Raw genomic sequence first — 26,823 nt, forward strand, 5'->3', positions numbered from 1 at the left:
CTAGAGGGGTGGGATAGGGATGGTGGGAGGGAAGGAGACGCAAGAGGGAAGAGATATGGGAACATATGTATATGTATAACTGATTCACTTTGTTGTAAAGGAGAAACTAACACACTATTGTAAAACAGTTATACTCCAATAAAGATGTTTAAAAAAAAAAAAGACAAATTTCCGTCTTATTAGGACAATGTTGTAATAACAATCTCATATAAACTTGTGGCATCTATTGTAAGCTTCCTCATTACTTCCCTTCTAATTCTAAAGTGTAGTGTCTCAGAACTAAGAGTATGCATATTTTAAACGGCAGTTCTGACAATTCTGGAAAGAAAGCTGGCAAGCTTTGTGGTGCACTTGTCTGTCATTCTCCATGGGAACACTCCTCTTTCAAATACACTTGAGAAGAAGTTAAGTTTGCTGGGGTTCTCTCTCAAGAAATGCCTATGTGCCCACAAAAACACAGGAGCATCCCTGAGATGTGGCAACCAGAGGAATGTTAAATGGTGATAACACAGAAACACCATGCCGCTGTGCAATAAAGATCTATTTCCAGATCAGATTTTTATAACAGCTTAATTGATATAATTCACATACAACTCACTATTTAAAGTGTATCATTCAATGACTTTTAATATATTCACAGGCCTGTGTAGCCATCGTCATAATTACTTTTTGAACATTTTCATCACCGTTAAAAAAAAAAAAAACAATTAGTAGTCATTCCCCATTCCCCAAAAGTCTCCTAGCCACAGGCAACACAAATCTACTCTCTATCTCTATGGATTTGCCTATTCTGGACATTTCATATAAATGGAATCAAACAATATGTGACCTTTACAGCTCAGAGTTAAATAATAAAAACAACTAATTTTATTGAGAGTTTACAATGTGGTAGTCATTTAATACTCACAGTAATCCCATAAGGTGAGTACTGTTATTATCCCCACTTTAAGATGAGAAACCTGAGGCACAGAGAGGCTGAGCACCTGACCCAATATCACAAAGAAGTTAGATGGAGAGAGTTTGAACCGACACAGTCTGGCTCAAGAGTGCATGCTTTTAACCAACTCTGCTACCCTAGAGTGCCCCTTGATTAGCTCTAGGAAAACTCCAACACTAGAAAATAATGGAAACAAAGAGTCAGGCGTGAAGGAAACACTGAATTATAGTGTTCCTCATAACTAGTAAAACAAGGAATTAAACTTAACTGCTTCCAATCTGAGCATTTTTATTAGCAAAAGTCCAGTCTAAGAGCTTTCTATGATCAGTAATAAATGTCATTGTTATTCATGAAAATAAAACTGCAACAAGTTTTTGAAAGGCAGCTGACCACTTCTGACATGATTGTGTCCCATTAAGTTCTTACTTTAGTAGCTGCATTTTAAGTTCATACCATTTCTCCATACAATATTTCCCTTTGCCTTCTACTAAAATCAATAAACATTTATATAAGTTAAAAATTTCGGAGCCATTTCTTTATCTGGGCCCAAGTACCTCAAAGGCTAGCAGGCAAAAAAGTGAAAACAGACTTGCCACAACTTTCATCCATAGGTGGAGAACATTCACCCAACGGGCAGAATAATGTTCTCCCCTCAAAAAGAAACTCACATTACTGTCATGTGACCTGGTAATAAGCCTTGCATTCTTGGAGGAAGGGATTCACAACATTTATAAACCTATGTTTTCTCACCTTTTCTATTTGCTTTGAAGAAAGCAACAGTCCTAACATTCTCTTTACATAGGACAGATATTGCATTTTTTAGTAAGCTGACTGGTTTTGGGTGCCAACTACATTAGTACCTTGTTCCACCTGCATATATTTTCTGAGGAATATTGCTTTCACAAGCCCATGTCGACTCATTAAAAACTCATCTTTTAAGAATGACAATGAGGGCTTCCGTAGTGGCGCAGTGGTTAAGACTCCGCCTGCCAATGCGGGGGACACCGGTTCGAGCCCTGGTCCGGGAAGATCCCACATGCCGCGGAGCGGCTAGGCCCGTGAGCCATGGCCGCTGAGCCTGCGCATCCGGCCTGTGCTCCGCAACGGGAGAGGCCACAACAGTGAGAGGCCCGCATACCGCAAAAAAAAAAAAAAAAAAGAATGACAATGAATTTAGGAAGCCAAAGGCATTAGATTTTTCTACTTCCTACCTTTTCTATATACCAGTCCTCTTTCACTTAAACTGTGTGTCCAAGGCTTTCAAACAAAGCTTCAATTTCCTCCTAATCATTTATCATGATCTCTTCCAGATAAGTAGGTTTAACAATCTAGCCATGCATGCAGACATTTTGGACTGAATCTTAGACCATTTTTCTTTTCTTTCCCATTCCCCAACTAGTCGATCTCTCTTGCTTGTGCAACCTTCTCTTAACCACTTAGTCTCTCTTGTCTAAATAAGTAAATAAACAAAGAAAAGAAGGAATACAAAAGGAAAACCCTTAATCCTATAACAACTTGCCCTATCTTTCTCCTCTCAAACTTTTTGAGTTTATTATACTCATTCTACTTCCACATCTCACACTTTTTAATTTTCTTTTATTTATTTAAAAAAATTTCCCCAAGGTTATTAAGAAATAATTGACAAATATAATTGTATTTTAAGGTATACAACATGTCACATTTATTTCTCGATCTACTATCCCAACTCAACTACAGAAGTTTCTCTAGGAGGTCACCACTGATCACCAGGTTGCTAGAGCAAAGAAACAGCTCTTACTTAACCCTTACCTTACTGCATATGTCTACGGCATTAACACTAAATATAATTTCATTCCTCAAGTTCTCTATTTTAATTAACTTTCTTTCCTAGTTTAAAAACAACAATCACTACTCGCAACTCTATTTTTTTGCTAAGATAACAATCACCTTGCTAGGTGCTCACATGTATTAGTCCAGTAGTTTTTCACATGGCTGGTTGTTATCCATTAGTGGGTCGAAACAGCTTTTTAATACATTTTTTTTTAATTTGGCTGCGGTGGGTCTTCGTTGCTGTGCACGGGCTTTCTCTAGTTGCGGCAAGCGGGGGCTACACTTCATTGCGCTTCAGTAGTTGTGGCACATGGGCTCAGTAGTTGTGGCTCACGGGCTCTAGAGCGCAGGCTCAGTAGTTGTGGCGCACAGGCTTAGTTGCTCCTCAGCATGTGGGATTTTCCCGGACCAGGGCTCGAACCCATGTCCCCTGCATTGGCAGGCGGACTCTTAACCACTGCACCACCAGGGAAGCCCAAAACAGCTTTTTAAATAAATGAAATAAATTAGAACAGAAAATATCCAAATGTATTTATTACATGTAGCAAGGTTACATACTATTCTGGGAAATTTATGGGTCTGCATGAATAGTCACAATATAAAAGGTAGTTCTGGGACTTTCCTGGCAGTCCAGTGGTTAAGACTCCACGCTTCCAATGCAGGTGGCGCGGGTTTGATCCCTGGTCAGGGAACTAAGATCCTGCAGGCCACATGGCGTGGTCAGAAAAAGTAAAGGTAGTTCTTATTTTGGGTGACATCCAAAAAAGTTGGAAAGATGTTGCTTTTTATGTAATTCTCACAATCCTACCTATGAGGTCCATATAGCAATTTACACTTTTTAATAATGAAGAAGCTGAGGTATAGAGAAGTTGTATAATTTGTCCAACATCAAACTGCTAGTGTGACAATCAAGAATAGCCACTATTTATCTCCTGAACTCCAAATATACAAATGATATCTGTATTTCTCTATGTGAACGTCCTAAAAGCAACTCAATCTCAGTATTTGCTAAACCTGTATGTAATTTCCACACATTTTCTAATTTGCTCACCTTCTAGTGTTTTGCTCTTCCTCATCCAAGCAGCAATCCTCCTGTCTTAGATAAATCAACTCTTCATCATGTCATTACCATAACCCTCAGTCATGTCCTCACCATTTCTCTCCTGAACAACTGCAGCAGTGTCCTCCCATTACCTGTTATTATGCCCCCTCCAAATGACTAATTCATTCTCTGCATTGCTGGAAGTAATCTCCTTGAACTAAAAATCTAATTATTTAGGGAACACTCTCCCAAACCTGAAGAAAACTTTTAAACTCCAAATGCCAGATATAATTTTCTAGACTGGACTTTTGTGTAGTTTTAGGCAATAGTTTAAAAAATAGAACCTAACTGATATTTAAAGGATTTTTTTTAAACGAGTAAATGGTTGAAAGACCCAGATCAAAAGTTCTTCACTTTTTGTTATTTCAAAGATACTAAGCTCATGTAAACAGATTCAAGGACAATCGTAAATGTCTTTCACTCAAGAACTATAAGTTGTCTAGCCAATAAATAGTGTTGTTTTCATAAATTAAAAAAACAACAACAACACTACATCCATATGTAGAGACTAATGAAATAGTTTATTATTTTTGCCTTCACAGAATAGCACAAATTCATGGAATAGCAGTCATCAATACTGTTTCTAAATATGTATTAAAAATATATATATATGTATAAAACACAACTACAATAAACTTTAATTTGCACTGGTTTCTAACTAAAAATCCAATGCTTTCCAGTGTTTATGGCAGATTAAGGTAAGTCTATTGTGAATCAGTCATATATAGTCTGTAGATTATCTACTATGACAAGTCTGAGCCTTTCAATCTACATGTTTAAACAAACTGATTGCTGCCTTTGCACAGGCAAGTGGAAAGAATTTCTAGCTAGGCACTCACTAAGATGGGATCAAAGTTGTCATAATACACTTTATGATACTATTTTAAATTAAAGAAAAATGAAGCTCAATTATTTCATTTTTCTAAAATATTAGTGTTTTTCATACACAGATCACTAATGCTGAAAATAAAACCAATAAAATAATGTTTAAAAGGGTTGCATGTTTCATTGTATTTTTGTGAGCAGGATTAAGTGTAACAGTTTTTGTTGGAGTGTCTGTGTTATTGTTGATTCTTTCCTTTGCTTCTCAATTAAAACAAAAAAGAGCTGGTGGTTCAAAAGAAACTCATTTCTTTTCTCCACATGACTGTTGAGAAGATCCTAAGCAAGACTGAATCAATAATTATGATGAATCCTTTTACTTAAAAAAAAAACTTAGGTTGCTTTACCCATAAATACACACTTGGAAAAAATGTTTTAAAGAGATGCATTAGACAAAATATTCTATCAACATTTCAACTATGACTCCTGCTTGGCCTGAACTGATAGTGACAGACATGCCCTAAGGCGAAGCTATGACAATAACATACAAAATAATAAAATGCTCAAACAAAGGAGGCAGAACCATTATGAAGAGTGCCCACTGGGGTTGAACAGAGAGCCTTTTTCTTTCAAAACACTCTTCAAAATATTGTACCCCAATTTATATCAATAGACAGCTGGATGGCTGGATGGCCAGATGGCCAGCTGGCTAAGAACTGGAACAAAAAACTGGAAAAAACTTTCTCTTCACATATTACCTTTCCTCCACCCAAGCCTCTGAAGTGTTCCCAGGATTCCATTTGAATATAAGCCATATTTTTGGCATACAGATTAAAAATCAAGATCACCATGTATGAGATAATGTATATGAAAAGAACTATACCTATAAAATAACTATTAAGAGCTATTAAGAGCTATGTAAAAGTAAGACATTTTCATTACACATTTTAATAACCATGGTTTCAATACTCTGAACATAAGAAAATACTTAAGGAACTACTTCCTCAAGTTCCTTCTTTAAAAAAAATAAAATTGTCACTTTTTCTCTCTATTGAAAGGGGGTTCTCATTTCCCTTTTTCCCATTTATGGGTTAGGATAAAAACACAAGTTGACATTTCTAACATAAAATGTTTCCCTTATCCTCTTCTTAAAAAAGGTTACTATAAATGGAGTCATAGGGACAATATCATTTGATATTTACTGATCTAATTTTATGCAATTAGAATTAAAATAATTGTTAATAAATGGAATAAATGTGTCCTCAAATATCTACAATATATTTAAAATAAAGTTGAATTTTAAAAATAAAATATTCTAATGGAATTAGACTTGCTAACTGCTATTGTTCATTCTAAACACTTGCTAGAGTTCAGACAAACATATAACATTGTTTTCTTTGGTTGCAGTACTTTATAAATGGTTTTATTTTACCAGTTACCAAACCTCTTTTGTTGAGTTATTCAAACTAACTTCTGCCAAGAACACTAGGAATTTGGTGATAGTGCTTCTTTTTGGAGAAAAACAACCCCTTTCCTCAGAAAATTGAAAATGTTTATCTTGGCACTAAAACCTTGTATTGAGCCTTCTGGAAAGTATTTTAAATTGTTGTTTTTAACCTAGACTCTGTGACTGAAACAGGAAAAGGTTCCGTAGCTCTGCACCAAAATACATATTTATAGGGTTGATTTTCTTTCTACACCAAAAATACTAGTTTGATGGCAGCAGTTTTCAAAGTATAATAACCTAGGACCATGCCTAACATTGGGCATTATCACTATATTCAAGTCAATTTGTTTTTTAAACCTCAAAAACTTCTGATGTCTAAGAAATGCTAAATGTTGATCAAATATGCTATAAGTGCTATATTGGGAAGGACTGTTTCACTTAACTACCTGGTCTGTTAGGAATTTTCACACACAAAAAAAATTTTATTTGATACTGTACTTTCCTCCTGGGCATGCCAACAAAAGATATGTTTCTAAGTTTTTATCTTTTTTTTTTACATTTCTCCCACTAGGTATGCTTTATCTTCAGATTAGACAGCATAAAGAGAAATCCTTGAACTTTTTGCAATACTATCCTAATAATGTGTCTGAATACAATTAAGAAATCTTTGGAAATTGATGAAATGAAAGAGTCATTGTTCTTAACTCCCCTACCACACCCCTAAATTGCTAGAATATACAAAAGGGACTACAGGAGTTGTAAGGTGTATTTGAAAGTATATTAAAAATGGTAGGTCATACAATTTCACAAAGACCCCCAGATAGCTGCAACGATTTTTCAGTCGCTAATAACTGACACAGAATACTATGCACTCCATCAGGAATATGTCCTTCCCACCTTAAAAACTTCATCCATCTTTTTCCTTCTAACAGCTTGTCTGTCCTTTACAAGAAAAATTGCAGCACCGTCATTTTATATTTGCATATAAAATTTTTTATAGTTAAAGGAAGTTCCAATTATATCATTGTGCTTATCAAGTATTTATTAGAATGTTCTGACAGGAAATTAGTTGTTTAAACATTCTGCTATGGTTGAATTGCCTTATTTAGGTTAAACAAAAAAAGATAAAGATATCTACTAAATATATCTTACTAAAATCCATAACTGTCTTTGTCAATCAAGTGCAAATTTTAATTTTAAAAGCCTAGAACTTCCTGCTGTGATTGAATTCTGCCTATATCCAGAAAAATCAAGAAAGAGTCTATTCAAATGAGTGTAATAAGAGTGAAACAAATAGGAATTACTGGTATTACAGAAAATGACGATAATGAAGGAGTGGGCTCTTCCTAATCAAAAATCCAACTCCCATACTGTTGTGTTTGTATGACAATGACAGGCACCATTTTTACTGGCATTAAAATTCTGAGCCATCCTAACACTCCCCCACATTCCTCAGTCTCAGTATCAATGAAAAATGCAACTCTGACATAATGGACTAACTTAATATTTTACAGACAGTGATTAGTATGCTAGCTTCCGTTCGTAAAAGACTTAGATTAAGCCCTACCATCACTTTTTTCTCATTTAAATTTAAAATGTTGATTGTTTTATAAGGTGAGAGAAGAATATCTAAAATCAGGTCCACAAAAAACAGAAATTCACCTTAAGATCTGAGGACTATTAATTTACATATTCAGCTTTCCAAGATGAACTTATAAGCATAATATGAAAAATCACATCTTCCTTCTCTCTCTTTCTCTATTCACTAAGGAGCAGTGACTTATCTCTAACCACTCTAGAAAATAAAACAAAGCAAACAAAAATTCATGTCACTTGTGGGGCATAATAATTTAGATAACACTTTAGTTACACGGTTGATTTAAAAATTACAAAGGAAGAGTATTTTTTTCTATTAAAATAAATAGGTATAACAGAACATACCTGAAAAAGAACATGTACATGGCAGCTGTGATGCAGAATAAAAGGACCTATAACAAGGAGAAAATACGTTACTTACAAAAGAACACTGACATCATCATTTGTGTGTCTTAGAAAGCAAAATACCCACTATTAAATCTTGTATCTGAAACAATTAAAAGATGTACGAAGCTAGTCATACACATATCACATTCTCTACCTTTCAAATAAGTCATATCAAGGCAATAATAAGTCTGTATATTTACACACACATAAATAAAATTATAAACATTATACAATATGTATGTATGTATATATATATATATAACACACTATATATATATGTATACAGGCTGGGTAGAGGGTAACAGGGTTCAAAAAGGAATAGCCAATTTAAAAACTTATATCTAAGAATTCCTCAAGAAGCAAGTAACCTAAGAACAGAGACAATGGCTTTTAAATAGTGGAGTCAGCAGAAAAATCATAAAGCTTATTAACTATTATATCAAGATGACCAGACTTTTAAAATATAAAACACAGTCCAGTTGTCAACCAATTGTAATCAATAAGAAAAGCTCCTAAAAATATAATCATCCTGTATGGGCTATAGACTCCCTATAAAAAAATAAATTCCTCTAAAAGCAAGCATCAGAACACACAATAAATCTGGATTAAAGAAGCTCCCCTAGAACACGTCATACGAAACACAAAGTATATTACTAAGATGTAGATGGAAAGAATCCAAACCCAAGTCCTGACCAAAAGCTTAGTTATGCCAACAAAGTGGATCTCCATAAAATTGTTTTAAATCAGTAAAATGGAAGTTGTAAATAGTGTTCTTATGTTAACAATAAGAGTGTAAATTAAACACAAGGATTGTCAATGGCCTCACATCACAGACAAATGACAAATGAACAATCTTCAACTATTAAAGACTGACCACAAGGAACCACGAAAACAAAAATGGTACAAAATAGTGTTTAGCTATTTCCAACACAATTTCTAGTTGACTTAAGGAAAGTATAATAGTTTTGCTATTAGAAATTGAGCTTGATAAGCATTGGCTTAAGATAAGCATTATAAATACAATCTGAATGACTTAGAAATATATAAACCTACCAACCCAAAAGAGGATGGGCATCACATGCCCTGGCTTCAAACTATATTTCAAAGCTGTAGTAATCAAAACAGTATGCATATAAACAGAATAGAGAATGATACAGAATAAAAGAGCCCAGAAATAAACCCATGCATACACGGTCAATTGATTTATGATAAAGGAGCCATGAATATACAATGGGGACAGAACAGTCTCTTCAATAAATGGTACTGGGAAAATAGGATGGCCACATGCAGAAGAATGAAATTGGACCACTATCTTACAGCACACACAAAAATTAACTCAAAATGGATTAAAGACGTGAATGTAAGGCCTGAAACCATAAAACTCCTAGAAGAAAACACAGTTGGTAAGCATAGGTCATGGTGATTTTTTTAAAAATCTGACACCAAAAGCAAAAGCAACAAAAGCAAAAATAAAGTGTGATATCAAATTAAAAAGCTCTACACAGCAAAGGAAACCATCAACAAGATGAAAAGGCAACCTACTGAATGGGAGAAAATAATTACAAATGACATATCGGATAAGGGGCTAATATCTAAAATATATAAAGAACTCATACAACTCAACAGCAAAAGAACAAACATTCTGATTTTAAAATGGGCAGAAGATCTAAATTCTTCCGAAGAAGACATATGATGGCCAACAAGTTCATGAAAAGATGCTCAGCATCAGAGAAATGCAAATTAAAACCACAATGGGGCTTCCCTGGTGGCACAGTGGTTGAGAGTCTGCCTGCTGATGCAGGGGACGCAGGTTCGTGCCCCAGTCCGGGAAGATCCCACATGCCGCAGAGCGGCTGGGCCCGTGAGTCATGGCCGCTGAGCCTGCGCGTCCGGAGCCTGTGCTCCGCAACGGGAGAGGCCACAACAGTGAGAGGCCCGTGTACCGCAAAAAAAAAAAAAAAAACCACAATGAAATACCACCCCACACTTGTTAGAATGGCTATTACCAAAGAGACTAGATATAACAAGTGTTGGTGAGGATATGGAGAAAAGGGAACCCTTGTGCACTGTTGGTGGGAATGTAACTTGGTGCAGCCACTATGGAAAACAGTATGGAGGCTCCTCAAAAAAGTAAAAATAGAACTACCATATGATCCAGCAATTCCACTTCTGAGTATTTATCCAAAGAATACAATGAAAACACTAACTCAAAAAGATATACATGAAACATTACCAAGATATGGAAACAACCTAAGTGTCCATCAATGGATGAATGAATAAATAAATTGTGGTGCACAAAGAGAGAGAGAGAGAGAGAGAGAGAGAGAGAGAAAGAGAAAGAGGGGAATATTATTCAGCCATAAAAAAGAGTGAAATCTTGCCATTTGCAACACCATGGATGAACCTCGAGGGTACTAAACTGACTTATTTTATTCAGTCAGAGAAAGACAAATACCATATGATCTCTCTGATATATGGAATGTGAAGAAGGAGGAAGAAGAGAGAAGGGATAAGGAAGAAAGAAGGAAGAAGGAGAAAAAGAAACCAAACTCACAGATACAGAGAACAGAGTAGTGGTTGCAGGAGGCAGGGGAGTGGTGGATAGGAGAAATGGGGGAGCTGCATTTTTTTTTTTTAGTTTAAATACATTGAATTTTTTAAAAAAGGATGGGTATCAATTACTATAAAACAAATGTTACTTTTATTAATTTCTTATATAAAATATATAAAATCTTTCTTTATATACAAAGTATATAAAATCTAATAGGGACTTCCCTCGTGGAGCAGTGGTTAAGAATCCACCTGCCAATGCAGGGGACACGGGTTCAATCCCTGGTCCAGGAAGACCCCACATGCTGCGGAGCAGCTAAGCCCATGAGCCACAACTACTGAGCCTGCGCTCTAGAGCCCATGAGCCACAACTACGGAAGCCCAAGTGCCACAACTACTGAAGCCCGCATGCCTAGAGCCCACGCTCCCAACAATAGAAGCCACCGCAATGAGAAGCCAACACACTGCAATGAAGAGTAGCCCCTGCTCGCCACAACTAGAGAAAGCCCACGTGCAGCAACAAAGACCCAATGCAACCATAAATAAATAAATAAATTTATTTAAAAAAATCTAATAAACATGCACACACTCTCCTCCACTCCTCTCTCCTTCTTTTCCTCTCCCATTCTCTCGCACCTTCAAAAATATCCTATCCATGATGCATAAGGTTCATATCACTATTTTTGAAAATGTAACTTAAAGCATAAGGAATAATTTTCATTTATTGACTAATCAATTGTAAAGTCCAAGTAAGTTTGTTTACTGGCTATAATCTGCCAGCCAATGCTCCAGATCGCAAAACTCAGTTTTTATTTCCCTCTCCTTGTATCCCCTTTGGGCAATGCCAACCTTCCCAATTTTTCAATGTTTCATTCTTTCCCTGCACTAGTCATTATTCCCCTCACAGACTCCATTCACAAACCTCTCTAGAAGTGTCCCAAAAATCTTTCCCACACTCTCTACTTTCTCCAAAGAAAACTTCCAAAGTCTCTTTCCCTCAAAATGTTGCTATGCTCTATCCTCATATGCTAAACCTATCTGTGCTCATATTAAACTAACGATTATCTTTACAAATAATACATTTGAAACCGGGAAAGAGCATGTTTAAAAACTTAAGCTCTAGAATAAGGCAAATACAGGTTTGAATCTAATTTTATATGACTTCTGATGCTTTATATAATTTCCCTAAGGCTTAGATCCCTTATCTCTAAAGTGAGTATATCACCTCACTTTGAATTGTTGGGAAGATTAAATGAGACGATGCTGCAAAGTGTCAGGCATTCAGTAGATTGTTTTTATTTTGTTTTGTTATTCATGGAAGTTATCTAGTTATAAAATCCTCATCCAGAGATAGAAGCTTGGAAAAAATTTGTTTTTAAACAGGTAGACCTTTTGAAATCTCTCAAATTACCAATATTTGGAGCTCACCTCTTCTATAGAGCGGAGATTTAAGATATGAAAATCTGTGAAAGCAGGGGGAAACATGTAAGGGATATTAAAGTACAATTGATCAACTCATTCAAGAAATATTTACTGAACACATAGTATGTGCCAGGCACTATTCTAAAACTTACAACAGTATACAAAATGGACAAAGTCCTTGCTCTCCTGGAACTTATCTTCTAGTGAGGTAAGAGAAGGTATTGAAATAGTATGTCAGACAGTGATGAGGTTTGGAGCAAAACAAAGCAGGATAAGGAAATAAAATGCAGGCGAGTAGGGGTGGTTGTTTTATACAAAGTGATCAGGGAAGCACAGACTTGTTAGTAGAGACACTGAGGAGATGAGGGATAAACAAGAGGACCATATCAACAGAACCAATGGAAAATTTTTGAATTTTATTCAGAAAGATGGTCAGTATTATGTCAAAGATGCTAAAGAAAGGATTTCATTTTTAGTAACATACAGTTTTCAAAGTTTTTAAAATTAATTGTGCTAATTTCTTAAACATTGTAACTTCAACAGAGTGCTTTTCCAAATAAATGTAAATCTGCAATTAAATAATGAAGAAGATTTTCTCTGTGTTTCAAATTATAGAATTTTAGAGCTAAAAGGACCTTCAAATAATATATTTTTTCATATCAGGAAACTTAGATCCTTAGAAGGTGAGTGATATATCCATGTTCTACTCTGCTAGTTGTATCTTGCATTTCCTCTATTAAACAAATATTGGTCAAATGTTTATTCTGTACCTGCTCCATAAAGAAGATATTTAAATACAATTCTAACCCTTAAGGAACTTACAGAATACTGCTCCACAGTCTAATTCTGTAGCTACTCTTTATATGTGTGGCTACTTAAAAATTTTTATAGCTTTATTGAGGTATAATTAACATATTTAATGTATACAATTTTGTTAGTTTTGACATAGGTATATATCTGTAAAATCATCAACATAATCAAGATAATGAACATATCATTATCAATAACATATAGCATTCCCATATTACTATTTTAATACTTGTAGAATCTGTAGTGATGTCACCTCTCTCATTCCCAATACTGGCCATTTGTATCCTATTTTCTTGATTAGTCTGAGTATAGATTTATTAACTGTATTGATTTTATCAAAAATGAGCTTTTGTTTAATTGATTTTCTCTATTTTTCTGTTTTCTACCTCGCTGATTTCAATTTAATCTTTACTAATTCCTTTTTTCTGTTTGCTTTGGTTTTTTTTTTCCTAGTTTCTTAAAGGTAGGAATTTACGTCATTGGTTTAAGATTTTTTTCTTTTTCGATATAGATGTACAATGTTATAAATTTCCCCCTAGATCTTCTGTATGTGTGTCCTAATTTTAATAAGTTGGGAATTCATTTTTGTTCCATTCAAAATACTTTCTAATTTTTGATTTTGCTCCTTTCTATGATCCATGACTTAATTAGAAGTGTGTTATTTGGCTTCCAAATACTTGGGGATTTTCAGCTATCTTTCTGTTGTTACTGACTTGTTTATTCTATTATGGTCAGAAAATACTTTATATATATGACTTGATTATTTCCAGATTTATCAAAACTCACTTTATGTCCCAGAATATGTTCCATATGTTTGGTAAATAGCCCATGTACATTTTTTTTTTAATGTGAATTCAACTGTTGCTGGGCAGAGGGTCAAGCTGCTTGACAGTGTTGTTCCAATCTTCTAAATCTTTATTGATTTGTCTACTTGTTCAATCAATTATTGAGAGAAGCTATCAAAATATCCTGCTGTATTTATGGAGGTATCTCCACAATCTCTCCTCACAGTTCTATCAGTTTTTCCTTGGCGTATTTTGAAGCTCTGCTCCTAGGCACATAAACATTTAGAATTACATCTTCCTTACCAAGATGAAACTACCTTCTTTATCTCTGATGACAGTCTTTAATCTGAAATCTATTTTATCTGACAGTAACTTCTGATTACTGTTAGTTTTCCATTATTTTACTTTTAACTGATTTGGTATTTATATTTGAAGTTCACTGCCTGTAGGCATCATATTGTTGTTTCTTGCTTTTGTATCATATCTGAAAATCTCCACCTCTTCATTTGGCATATTTAGATTGTTTACATTTAATGTGATTATTGGTAAGTTCAGAATTAAATCTATCATCTTGTTATTTATTTTTCTATAGTTTCTTGTTTTTTTTTTCTTCCTTTCTGCCTTTTTTGAATCAACTCATTTTTTTTAATGATTCCATCTTCTCTCCATTGTTGGCTTCTTTGTTTAAAGGGTTTATAGTAAACATCTTTAAACTGATACAGTCTCCACTCAAGTGATATTATACCACTAAACATACAATATGGACTGTTACAATAGTGTACTTCCATTTCTCCCTCACCCCAACTTCTGTGCTATTGTTGTCACCTAGTATACTTTTATCTATATTATGAAATCACTATATTTTAAACATTTTTTCTTAAAAATGTATGCCTAAAACAGTTTTGACCTTTGTTTTGAAAGCTATTTTTGCTGGGTATCAATTTCTAGGTTGATGGATCATTTTATTTCAGTATTTGGCTCAATGAGTACTACTTCAAATGTCTTCTTACAATTTGATTATGAGATGCCTTGGAGTACTCTTCTTCATGTTTATTTAAAAGGGTTTCATTAAGTTTCTTGGATCTGTGGGTTTATAATTTCCATCCAATTTGAAATTTTTTCAACCATAATTACATCAAATATATTTTCTTCTCTCTCCCCTTCCCCCCCTTTGGGAACTCCAATTAATATATAGTAGGTCACCTGAAGTTGTCCCACAATTCACTAATGCTCTCTTTATTTTGTAAAAAAATATTCTCTTTATTCTGTGTGCTTCATTTTGGATCATTTCTATTATTAGGTCTTCAAGTTCACTAATATTTTCTTCTGTAATGTATATGTCATTAATAACACCCAGTACATTTTCCATCTTACACACTGTAATTATCATCATTAGAAGTTTGATTTGGATTTTTTCCCTGTTTTCCATATCTCTAACTCTTTTGAAACTATGGAATTCACTTGTAACAACGCTTTTTTAATGTCCTGGCCTGCTAATTCTAACAGCTTTGTCAGTTTTGATTTGCTTTTAACTGACTGATTATCTCCCCATTACGGGTCAAATTTTCTTGTTTCTTATTGCATGCCTGGTAATTTTTATTGGATATCAGACATTCTGAATTTTACGTTGATGGATGCTGGATATTTTTGTATGCCCATAAATCTTGAGTTTTGCTCTGGGTCACAGTTATTTAGAAACAGTCTGATCCTTTAAGGACTTGCTTTTAAGATATTTTAGGAGGGAGTAAAGTAGTGCTCAACTTAGGGCTAATTATTCCCCACTGCTGAGATAAGACCCTTATGTGTACTCTCCCCAATGCCACATGAATCTTGAGATTTTCCAGTCTGGCTGATAGGAACAGACACTATTCCTGCTGCTGCTTGAGTGCCAGCACTCAATTAAGCACCTCTAATCCTTTCAGGTCATTCTTTCTTTGACCTGGGGTATCTTCCTCATGTGCATGCCCTAATCAGTAAACAGCTGAACGCTTTCCTCTCTAGTCTTCGGTGGACTCCATCCAGCATGGTCTCCCCTCTCACTCTCCACTCTGTTTCTTCAACTCAGAAAGTCCTCTAGACTTTGCATGAATGTCTCCTCTTTGATCCAAGCCTGGAAATTTTCTCAAGGCAGTAAGCTAGCATAATGATAGACTCATTTCATTTGTTTCCCATTCTCAGGGATCTCTGCCCTTCAGTGCCTAATTCCAGGATTGTAAAACCATTGTTTCATATGTTTTGCCCACATTTTGGCTGTTTCAGTTGGAAAGGTAAGGATTACCTTTATTATGTCATGGCCAGAAGCAGAATGTGATTATTTAAATTTAAATTAATTTTAAAAAATAATATTAAACTCAGTTCCTCATCCACACTAGCCATATTTCATGTAATCAACAGCCATATGTGGTAGTGGATACAATAATGGACAAGCAGATATAGAACATCTCCATAATTGCAAAAGGTTCTATTGGACCTGTCTGGCCAGTAAATGACATTTTCACTGTGCATTGTGGTAATGTTATTACACTTATATTCTAACTTTAGCTGTAAAATATACATCTGAACACATCTATTTTTATATTTTACATTTTTATGTCTAAAGCAGCACATAAAATAATCATACCACAGTTTACTCATTCATGGAAACAATACAATGTTATCTATTACATATATTGTAAGCATTAAATGACATAACATACATAAAGCCTAATAGAGTGACTAGTACATCACAGATGCTCAAGAAATGGTAACTACTGACAAAAAATAATTTCTCTGTAATTCCTTCCCATTTCACAACCATTGCACAATATACTTAAGCAGGATAAGTAATTTTGAAATTGCTATTTTCACTTTGATTTTTCATTTTTTTTAATTCAAAAAGTAATGAAGGCATGCTACAACATGAATGAACTTCAGAAGCACTAAGTGAAGGAAGCTAGTTACAAAAGACCACATGTTGTATGATACCATTTATCTGAGATTCTAGAATAGACAAATCTCCTTACAGAAAGTAGAATGATGGATGTCTAGAGCTAGAGGAGTGAGGGGTAATAGGGAGTTTGCTCATGGTATAAGGTTTCTTCAGGGGACAGTGAAAATGTTCCAAAATTAGACTGTATGGATATGTGCACAATTTTGTAAATACACTAAAAACCCATGGAATTGACATTTTGAACTGGTAAATTTTAGAGCATGTAAATTACTTCTCAAAAACACTTAAAGGGCTTTCCCTGGTGGCGCAGTGGTTGAGAGTCCGCCTGCCGATGCAGGGGACACGGGTTCGTGCCCCGGTCCGGGAGGATCCCACATGTCGCAGAGCGGCTGGGCCCGTGAGCCATGGCCGCTGAGCCTCCGCGTCCGGAGCCTGTGCTCCGCAACGGGAGAGGCCACAACAGTGAGAGGCCCGCGTACCGCCAAAAAAAAAAAAAAAACAAAAAAAAACAAAAAAAAAAAACACTTAAAACTGGCTTTTTACAAATTAATACATGTACATGATAGAAACAAAAATTCAAAGTGAATGATAAAAATACAATGAAAGGAAAGTTCCCTTCTATCCAGATCTCTGGTATTCTGTCTGTATAGAACTCTGTACGTGTGTGCGTACATTTGTACAAAGGTACATGCCAAATAAAGACATTGTTTTACACTTTTCTTTTAAATTTTACACACACACACACGTTTATTTAAACAGTCTATGAATAGAGTGGATGCTACATATATTGAATACCAAAGTATACTTTGTAAACTTGCATACCTATATCTCTGGAGGTAAATTCTTAAAACTGTATTCTCTGTATCAAGGGATAGATGCATTTTTAATTTTGATACACTCCCATCAATAGTATATCAAAGTAGCCATATCCTTACATGAGCTGTTTCCCTATATCCACAAAAACTGTTTTATCAAACTGTTTTATCCGTGCCAATGTGGTGGATGAAAGAAATGATATATTATAGCTGCATTCTTCTTATGAGTGAAATTGAGCCCCACAGGTTTATAAACCTTTTTGTTTGTCTTTTGGTCAGTTGGTTTAACCACATTTTTTGGATCTATTTTTGGATTGTGAATCTTTTAGAAACCATTTTTATTTTTTGAAACTGAGTATACTTATGTGAAAACATAGAATTAATTTCATTATTATCTATTTGTACCAAGAATATGGGTGGTTAAATAAAAGTAATCATGTAATGGAAATCTCATAATGTACTAAACCAAAAGAACATTTTAAGCTGAGTGTACAGAAAGTATAACAAATAATGAGAAAGTAAAGTTCATTCAGCTGAAAAATACTGTTTTCTCTGGAATGACTTTTCGGGAAGTGATAGATTTACAATACATGGATTCCTGTTAGAGAGCTTACAAAACTTTCAGGGAAAAACTGTACTATGTTGTCATCACTATGTCATGCAGAATTATATGAAAACTATCCCTGTCAATGCTCTAACAAAGAAACAATATCACCATATATGAATACTTTAAAAACCTAAAAATAACCAGAAATATAAAAAATGTGACTACAACCTGGTAAAGAAGGCTGTTTCTACCATCTAAGCCTCAAAATGGTTAAAACACATATCCTGAAGTCATTTTAAAGTCTACTAGAGACCTAAACAGATGGTGCATTTAACTACTTCCTACAACAGAAATCTTCTGCTTTTCCTTAACAAACTCAATTAAATGTTCTTTAACCCCGCTCAGTGCCTTTGACCACTCCTGTTTGAATGTGTCCAAAGATAAAGATGCTCTTTGCTGCCTGGCCTTCATTACTCATCAAGTCTGTTTCCTCCCCATATTCACTGAGCCCCCTTCCTTCCATTATGCAAATAAATACTGAAATCTTGTCTCTGCTTTCTGGAAAAGAAGCAATAGATTTCTCCTTGCCCCATGTGTACTTCATTCGTATTTTAGCCATCTATCCATCCAGCCATTCATAAAAAGTTATCTGGTATCTATGTGTTACTAACACTTTGTGCCTAAGCAAAGTCAAAAGGAAAGAGATACAGAGGTAAATAAGCTCCAGACTATCAAGAGACCACATGATCTTCAAGCAAAACAGAACAAACAAGGAACCACAAGTTCTTACCTTTGTTTATAAATTTATTTCAGTACTTGCTATATTGCCAGTGTGCTAGGGTAACAAAACTAGATAATATTGATTCTTGTTGCCCTTATGAAGTCTAGCAGAAATGCAGGCATATTAACAAAGCATCCCAATACAACATGCTAGGACAGAATATTTACACCTCACCCTACAAGAGGTAGTCACCAAAACATCTAATTATATTATTATTTTAATTACTCAGTATATATTTAGACAAAGCTTTTTTGGTTGCCTGAATACCTTTATGTCTCCACCAGAAGTTACTTAGAACACAAAGTTCCCAAGAGCAATTTCTATTTCATCTAATTCCATACGTGGACAGATTCTTGATATACTATATAAGGCTTTTGATAATAACGTTAATTTCTATTTATAGCAACCATCTTTCAAAAAACTAAATTGTACTCCCATTCGTATACTTTGTAAAGGCTGAACTTTAGACTCTATAAGCATTTTCGACTTTTCTGAAAACACAGACCATTACGTGGCCTCTTGGGGAAGTCACTCTCACTGCACCATTAAGTGTTATCACAATTTGCAATGTATATATTTTGCTTTGAACACACAACAGATCATTATCATAATATTAATTTACTTTTAAAAATGCATAGTTTTTGAGCAGTGGGATTCTTAAGTTAAATAACTATGCATTGTTTTATAATTTTTAAAAATCCTTATACAATTCTAATCTCACATAATATACAGTACATCTTTATAATCTGTCCCTTTGTTTTGGATTAGCAGTTTTGCTTACTGAGTTGTTTTTTTTTTTTTAAGTTTCCCTTCCTTGACAAAACAAATACGGGAAAAGTACAGAACACCTTATGGGGAATTTAGGGCCACAAACACCAGACTATTAGTAAGGAAGAAGTCTGAGGCCTCCAGATTAAGACTATAAACTTGATCAAGTCACTTCCATTCTTTGAGCCTTAAGCTTGTTATCTTTAAGAGAAGTTAGATTAATCTCTAGTATCCTTCAGAACTCTAAAATTCTGTGATTCCATGAGTCAAATTTTTTCAGTGTACAACAAAATTATTTCAAAGCAAACTGTCACTAATATATAATGAGACAAATCTCAAGAGTATATGTATAAGAGCAGAAACTAACACACCATTGTAAAGCAATTATACTCCAATAAAGATGTTAAAAAAAAAAGAAAAAAAAATATCTTGTGTGATACATATATTTGCAATATTTGTGTTAAATTTTAATCCATATACGTTACTAATAAACATGCTGGAATTAAAAAAAAAGAGTATATGTATATACTCTCATATGTATAAGCAAATGAGAGCATTTTCTCTGACTGTATTGAATGTGGGGAATTATATTAAATATGCCAACAACTTGGTCCTAGTCTCTTCCTTGCACTACTCACCGTTCTTGATTTATACGTTCAAGGTCAGCAAACAGAGTCTGGCAACATATTAACCTTGAAATTTTCCAGTTGTAGAAACAGCTATGTTAGATAGTGGCTAGGAAGTACAGCTTATATGATGTCCTGTCCTTTTATGGTAAGTAGGTAAGCTGTATTTTGTCTTCCATAAAAGTGAAAGGATTTAAAGTATATAACTATAGAAAATTTCAGTATGTAGTAACTAATATAACCTGTAAATTACATTCCTTATTACAACACAATTCTAATTCTGCTGGCAAATTTTTTAAAACATCACAGCTTTAAATTACAACTCACTATTTAAAGGACTACAGATAAGGGTTTACACATGAAAAGAAATCAGTCTTTATTAAAAATTTAAAGGAAAATTTAATGGTCAAGTGAAAATCACCATATGAATTCATTCATGGAACAAAATACTCACTGAAGTATATTCTCTGAACTGGAACTATAAAAACCAACTAAACATTATCACCAAACACCCACAGCACTTTATTTACATCCCTCTTATTATCATGTAAAGGAAATGCAGTTATTGGAAGTAAAGGTTGTCCAATGACTTATATTTAAAAGTTATCGGATATTCAGCTGCTTCTTTTCTTTCCCATACCCATCTCTCTATTTTATGGTCAATTAGTTGGTCATTAAAAGTCATTAAAAATGCAAATCAAAACAAACAAGAAAGGAAATAAATATGTAAAGGAAAAGCAAGTAGCCAAAAAGAAACCACAGGAGAGTTTAAAGTCAAAGGTAAATCAAAAAAATAAAAAGGGCCAGAGAACATAGAGAAAGAGGAAAGTTAGAGGATTAAACTAGATAATGAACTACTATTGACTAACACTGCCAGGCACTGTATATTTTAAAAAATATTACCGCTAATCGTATAATAGCTCTTCAACGTAGGTTTTTAATCACTTCCATTTTAAAGATGAGGCAATTGGACTCAGAAGGTAAGTTACTCACTTAAAATCACAAAATATTTAAGTGGCTGAACTAAGACTCAGCGCTAGGACTACCTGATTTCAAATTCAAGGTTTTTAATTATATCCCTCTGCCTCTAGAAAATTTTTACTAATGTTGATTTAGTAGCTACTGTGTTTCCAAGGTAGGGATAATCCCCATAATGCTTCCTATACATATACATATATATATATTTTTAATAAGTGTCATTTTAAAAAAAGAAAGGAGTGAGGCAAAATCTTTCAGAGTTCAATATAATAATTAAAATAATAGTGTAACAATAATATCAACTGCTGCTGTTACTGAATGCTCACTATATGTCACATGCTGTATTCAGTGCTTTACATACATCACTTTACATGATCCTCAAAATAGCCTTGTAATGTAGGGGTTATTATCCCCACTTCAGAGAAGAGGTTTAGAGAAACACAGACAATAATGGGATTGAGCCAGGTTTGGCAACCAGCTGTGATTCCAAAGCCCATGAGCTGTCATGGATTTCTCTCAAAGATTTCTTTAAAAACTCCCATTAAAGAATTACAGCTTTAACAAATTTCATTCAACTTAATCATGATAAAATAGTAGATAAAATACTGGGTTAAGATATAGTCTATGAAATGCAAATCAAAACTACAATGAGGTATCACCTCACATTGGTCGAATGGCCATCATTTAAAAGTCTACAAATAATAAATGCTGGAGAAGGTGTGGAGAAAAAGGAACCCTCCTACACTGTTGGTGGGAATGTAAATTGGTACGGCCACTATGGAAAACAGCATGGGGGTTCCTTAAAAAACTAAAAATAGAGTTGCCATATGATCCAGCAATCCCACTCCTGGGCATATATCCAGAGAACACTATAATTCGAAAAGATACATGCACCCCAATGTTCACTGCAGCACTATTTACAATAGCCAAGACATGGAAGCAACCTAAATGTCCACTGACAGATGAATGGATAAAAAAGATGTGAGATACACACACACACACAAAGGAATACTACTCAGCCATTAAAAAAAAAGAATGAAATAATGCCACTGCAGCAACATGGATGGACCTATAGATTATCATACTGAGTGAAGTAAGTCAGAAGGAGAAAGACAAATATCATATGATATCACCTATATGGGGAATCTAAAATATGATACAAATGAACTATTTACAAACCAAAAAGAGACTCACAGACATAGAAAACAAAACTTACGGTTACCAAAGGGGAAAGGAGGTAGGAGAGGGATAAATTAGGAGTTTGGGATTAGTAGATTCAAACTACTACATATAAAATAGATAAACAACAAAGTCTTACTGTATAGGACAGTGGACTGTATTCAATATCCTGTAATAAACCATAATGGAAAAGAATATAAAATATATATATGTATATATATATATAAACATGTATAACTGAATCACTTTGCTGTATACCAGAAACTAACACAATATTGTAAATCAGCTATACATCAATAAAAAATTAAAAAATAAAAAAAGATATAGTCTCTGTGTTAAAGAGCTCACTATTTACATAATGAATCAGATTTAAGAAAAGCAGAGATGAAAAACTTCCATAATCCTCAAAACTTCTATAAAATATTTATTCTAGTAAAGAGAAACAGATCTAAGAAACACATTTTTTAAATTTTGAGAATAAGCCACCTAAATATTGTAATCAAAAACTTAAAAAACCTTACATGTTTACATATTAAGTGAGGAGAGAAAAAAGTTACATGAGCCAGTTTTCTAATGTTTACATTAACTATGTAAGGGACCATTCTTTATCCTAATGCTGCCAAACATCATACTTCTGCAATTCAGAAAACAAAACAAAAATACCTCACATGTCATTCAGCACACGGAGGATAGAGAAAGGTTTTATATGGACTCAGAGCAAAGTTAAAGCTGAAAAAATATTGTGCTTTCAGCAGGGCAAAGTAGACAGGTCGCCTAAGTGAAACCTCATTATTATAAGCAGACAATTTGTAGTAAGTTAGTTATTTTCATACAAAGGGTGGTATTCCCATTAACCTCAAATAAGAACCAGACTTAGGGTGACATTATGTTTTTCCCTCAGAGACACTACAAAAATAAATAAGAGCTTCCAGATTACTTCAGAGAGGTCACAGCAGGGCCACATACAAACAGCGCATGGCAGTGCTGCAATTCAGATTTTTGTCATTTGATGAAGGTAAGAAAGACCATTAGAGTGAGGGTTATTGTAATTCTAACTAAGGTGGCCAGTAAGACAGCACTCACTGCTTCACCAAACCACACTGTGCTGTAGGCAAAAGGCAAACAGCTGCCCTCCAGCTGAGTTCCACACGTTTGAGGGGTCCACTGAGAACTAACTCAATCCCAATACATAATCCACAACAAAACAGTCATCAACAGTAAATAGTCGGATATATATATTCTCTTTACAGTTGTTTTAAACACAGCATATGTATCGATATCTGTTCACTCATGTACTGTATAACGGAATGATAGTTTTCCCAAATGGTGTGTCGTGTGCCCACACTCAAGTCATCTGCCGGTTCTTTGGGCACATGCTCATTCTGGAATTCATTTGAGAAAATCCCTCCGTGATTAGGCATGGCTTTGCTCATATCTGCCTTGGTTCTCACTATTTCTATCCAGCTGCAGATTCCTCTCTGCATACTCAGTTCCCACTGACTACCATTTCTTCAGGCAGGAAAGATTCAGAACTAAACTTTTTTTTCTAACGAGCATTTTAAAAAGGCTTAAAGCACAATGAAAGCAGGCATTACAAAAAAAAAAAGGAGGGCGGGGGGAGTGCATGAATTCTAAATCAGATGAACTGTGGAAGACTTTTCAATCACCTGCTCCAAACTTATTCCACACAGAAGATTTTTTCCTTCTGCGCTTCCCCAGCTTATTACATCAAGGCAACACAACAGATCAAGGTCTCTCAGCTGTGCTGGGTAACCTTAAGAATTCTGTGCTTTTTTTTTTCCTCCCCAGTCAGCAAGACAGATTCAGTATCCAGTTTATCACTAACAAACATAATGATATTGAGATACATAGTTTTTCAAAATATCTTCAAAAGTTATTTTAGGGGCTTCCCTTGTGGCGCAGTGGTTAAGAGTCCGCCTGCCGATGCAGGGGACACGGGTTCGTGCCCCGGTCCGGGAAGATCCCACATGCCGCGGAGCAGCTGGGCCCGTGAGCCACGGCTGCTGGGCCTGCGCGTCCGGAGCCTGTGCTCCGCAACGGGAGAGGCCACAACAGTGAGAGGCCCGCGTACCGCAAAAAAAAAAAAAAAAAAAAGTTATTTTAACAGTGTATAGATAAAAGAACGATAAAAGAATTAAAAATCACTACTGATTTTTTTTAAATCCAAAGTCATCTTTGTTCAACAGCTAATGGGTCTAGGGCAATGAGAAGAAACTTAAGCGCTTATCAAGTCTTGTTCCAACAATAAAAATGAATTAAAAATAAACACAGATTAAAAAATCTCGGGGACTTCCCTGGTGGCACAGTGGTTAAGAATCCACCTGCCAATGCAGGGGACATGGGTTTGAGCCCTGGTCCAGGAGGATCCCATATGTTGCGGAACAACTAAGCCCATGCGCCACAACTACTGAGCCTGCGCTCTAGAGCCCGTGAGCCACAACTACTAAGCCCGTGTGCCACAACTGCTGAAGCCCGCACGCCTAGAGCCCATGCTCTGCAACAAGAGAAGCCACCGCAACAAAGAGTAGCCCCCGCTTGCCACAACTAGGGAAAGCCTGCACGCAGCAACGAAGACCCAATGCAGCCAAAAAAAAAAAAAAAATCTACTGCAACTGTAAAATCGAGGTTATATCCAGCATTAGCTATAGTTACGGATTCCAAAATGATTAAAGAGAAGAGATTTATAGACTGGAGGTTATGCCTATCATGGAAAGCTCTCTTCTGTTTTGTATTCTAGTTGCATGTGGTCAAGAGCTTGTAGGAAATTTGTGTACAGCCAGTTTTAAGGATGCATCTGGACCATATGACCTAAAATGCAGGCAGGCAGGCAGTCTATCTAAAAGTCAAAACCAGAATTTTAGGCACTGGTATCTAGAAATGTTTGTACAAACTCTTCATCCCTTAAAAGCACATTATTCTTACATTGCTAATGTGAAAATTTTGTTTGGATGGATAGATGGGGAGAGAGAGAGATTTTGGTTTAAATGCACAACTCCTCTTCGGAATCCTCTTACCAAAGGATAGTATTCCATGAACCTTCTAAATAAACTCAAAATAATGTACCTGCAAATCTGAGTATAGTTTGTACTTGTAGAAACCTCCACCTTGTTTTTTATTTCTCTCCAACTTATTTACTTTTTCATAACACCTGCATCTAAGAGAACTAGGAAGTTTCAGAATGAAGAATGTGATCCTCATATGTATATTAGTTCCTCAATTATGTTCACAACCTGATAATCATCTACTCTTATAGAAATTGTCATGAAAGAAAATATAAGTTTTGCTTTTTCTTCTCAATTTTTTTTTCTCCAAACGATCATTAAAAGGCATGGGAAGAAATGAACAAAGGTTTTCTTAAGCTTTCTCACAATAGCATTCTTAATGTTCCCACAGTCTTTGTTAGTAGCAATTAGCCCAGCCGCAGAGTTTTAGCTTACTTCTCCAGTATTACTTTATGAATATATCATATATATTCATTTTTATTTACGAATACCAATAACATAAAAGTATACTTACTCTAGGTTATATTCCAAAGCAGTATCTTGAAAATGCAGGTTATTGGGCATACAGACATATGGGACATAGATTTCATGGTTAAGAAAAAATGAAACATTCATTTTATTCATTCATTTAAATCATAGCCTTAAGTTTTTCTTTCATCTGACTCTCAGGTTTTTCAAGTGGCTATTTTTAAAGGTATCCTACAGTTTAGAAAGTTAGAGACTTCTCAGAACAAAATTCTATCAATCACAGCATATACAAAAATCTCCCTGACATATTTCTAAAACACCACGTCTAAATAGCATTGTTGTCTCCGCCCACAAAGTTAGAATGAGATGAATAAGCAGCATATCAGCAGAGTAAAGCAACTCAATATTGTCATGCTGGGAAGATGATTAGGAGGGAAACAGAGTAGTATCCTCAAAAATAAGTCCTCACAACACCCAAAGAACTTTGAAACTGATATGACTTGGCCATCTCAGTCTTCAAAATTTAATTAGTAACAATAAACCACACCAATTGGGAGTGGAAGCTGAAAAGCTCTGAAGAGCATTTCTAAACGTAATTTTCTTAGTGTATTAAATATAGGGCATGGCAAAAATGAGGCATGTGTGTATGTTAGCCAAATTTTTCACATGGAAATTCTGTCTGTAATAACAAACAGTCTGATTAATACTTTAATAGGAAAGGCCCCTAAGGAAAGCAGGTGGCTCCTGGTATACACAGTCTCAGTGTCTGAATTATTCTAAGTACACATTCCTTCATCTTAATCAAGCGAGGAGCCAAAGTACAGACTGGCATTTGTGGAAGTATGATTTCATCTTTATAAAGGAAAGAGGGTAAAATGACCAGTTTTTAGTGAAAAGTAAACATTAAAATATTGGTAATTACTCTGCTTCAAAAATTTCATTAGAACTAGACTTTTACATACAGTGAGACTCACCTGAACAATAAATTTTGCAATTAAATATACTCAGTACTTTATAGTATAGTATGAATGACTAGAAGAAA

General features: G+C 34.9%; 1 protein-coding gene across 3 annotated transcripts in view; it reads right to left on the bottom strand.

Annotated features, from left to right (window-relative positions):
• The window catches only part of TMEM135 (transmembrane protein 135), a 257,212-nt gene that overhangs the window by 66,604 nt on the left and 163,785 nt on the right, over positions 1-26,823 (bottom strand). For 2 of the 3 annotated variants that reach the window (XM_055091392.1, XM_028500984.2), the window contains exons 4-5: positions 22,430-22,459; positions 8,059-8,105 (exon numbers count right to left, since the gene is read on the bottom strand). In XM_055091392.1, coding sequence (XP_054947367.1) covers positions 8,059-8,105; positions 22,430-22,459 — 77 coding nt within the window. The remainder of the gene's footprint in view (positions 1-8,058; positions 8,106-22,429; positions 22,460-26,823) is intronic. The other variant, XM_024131687.3, reaches the window with a different exon arrangement.

Source organism: Physeter macrocephalus, chromosome 16 (genome assembly GCF_002837175.3).
Source record: "Physeter macrocephalus isolate SW-GA chromosome 16, ASM283717v5, whole genome shotgun sequence".
In the NCBI taxonomy this organism is placed as follows: domain Eukaryota; kingdom Metazoa; phylum Chordata; class Mammalia; order Artiodactyla; family Physeteridae; genus Physeter; species Physeter macrocephalus.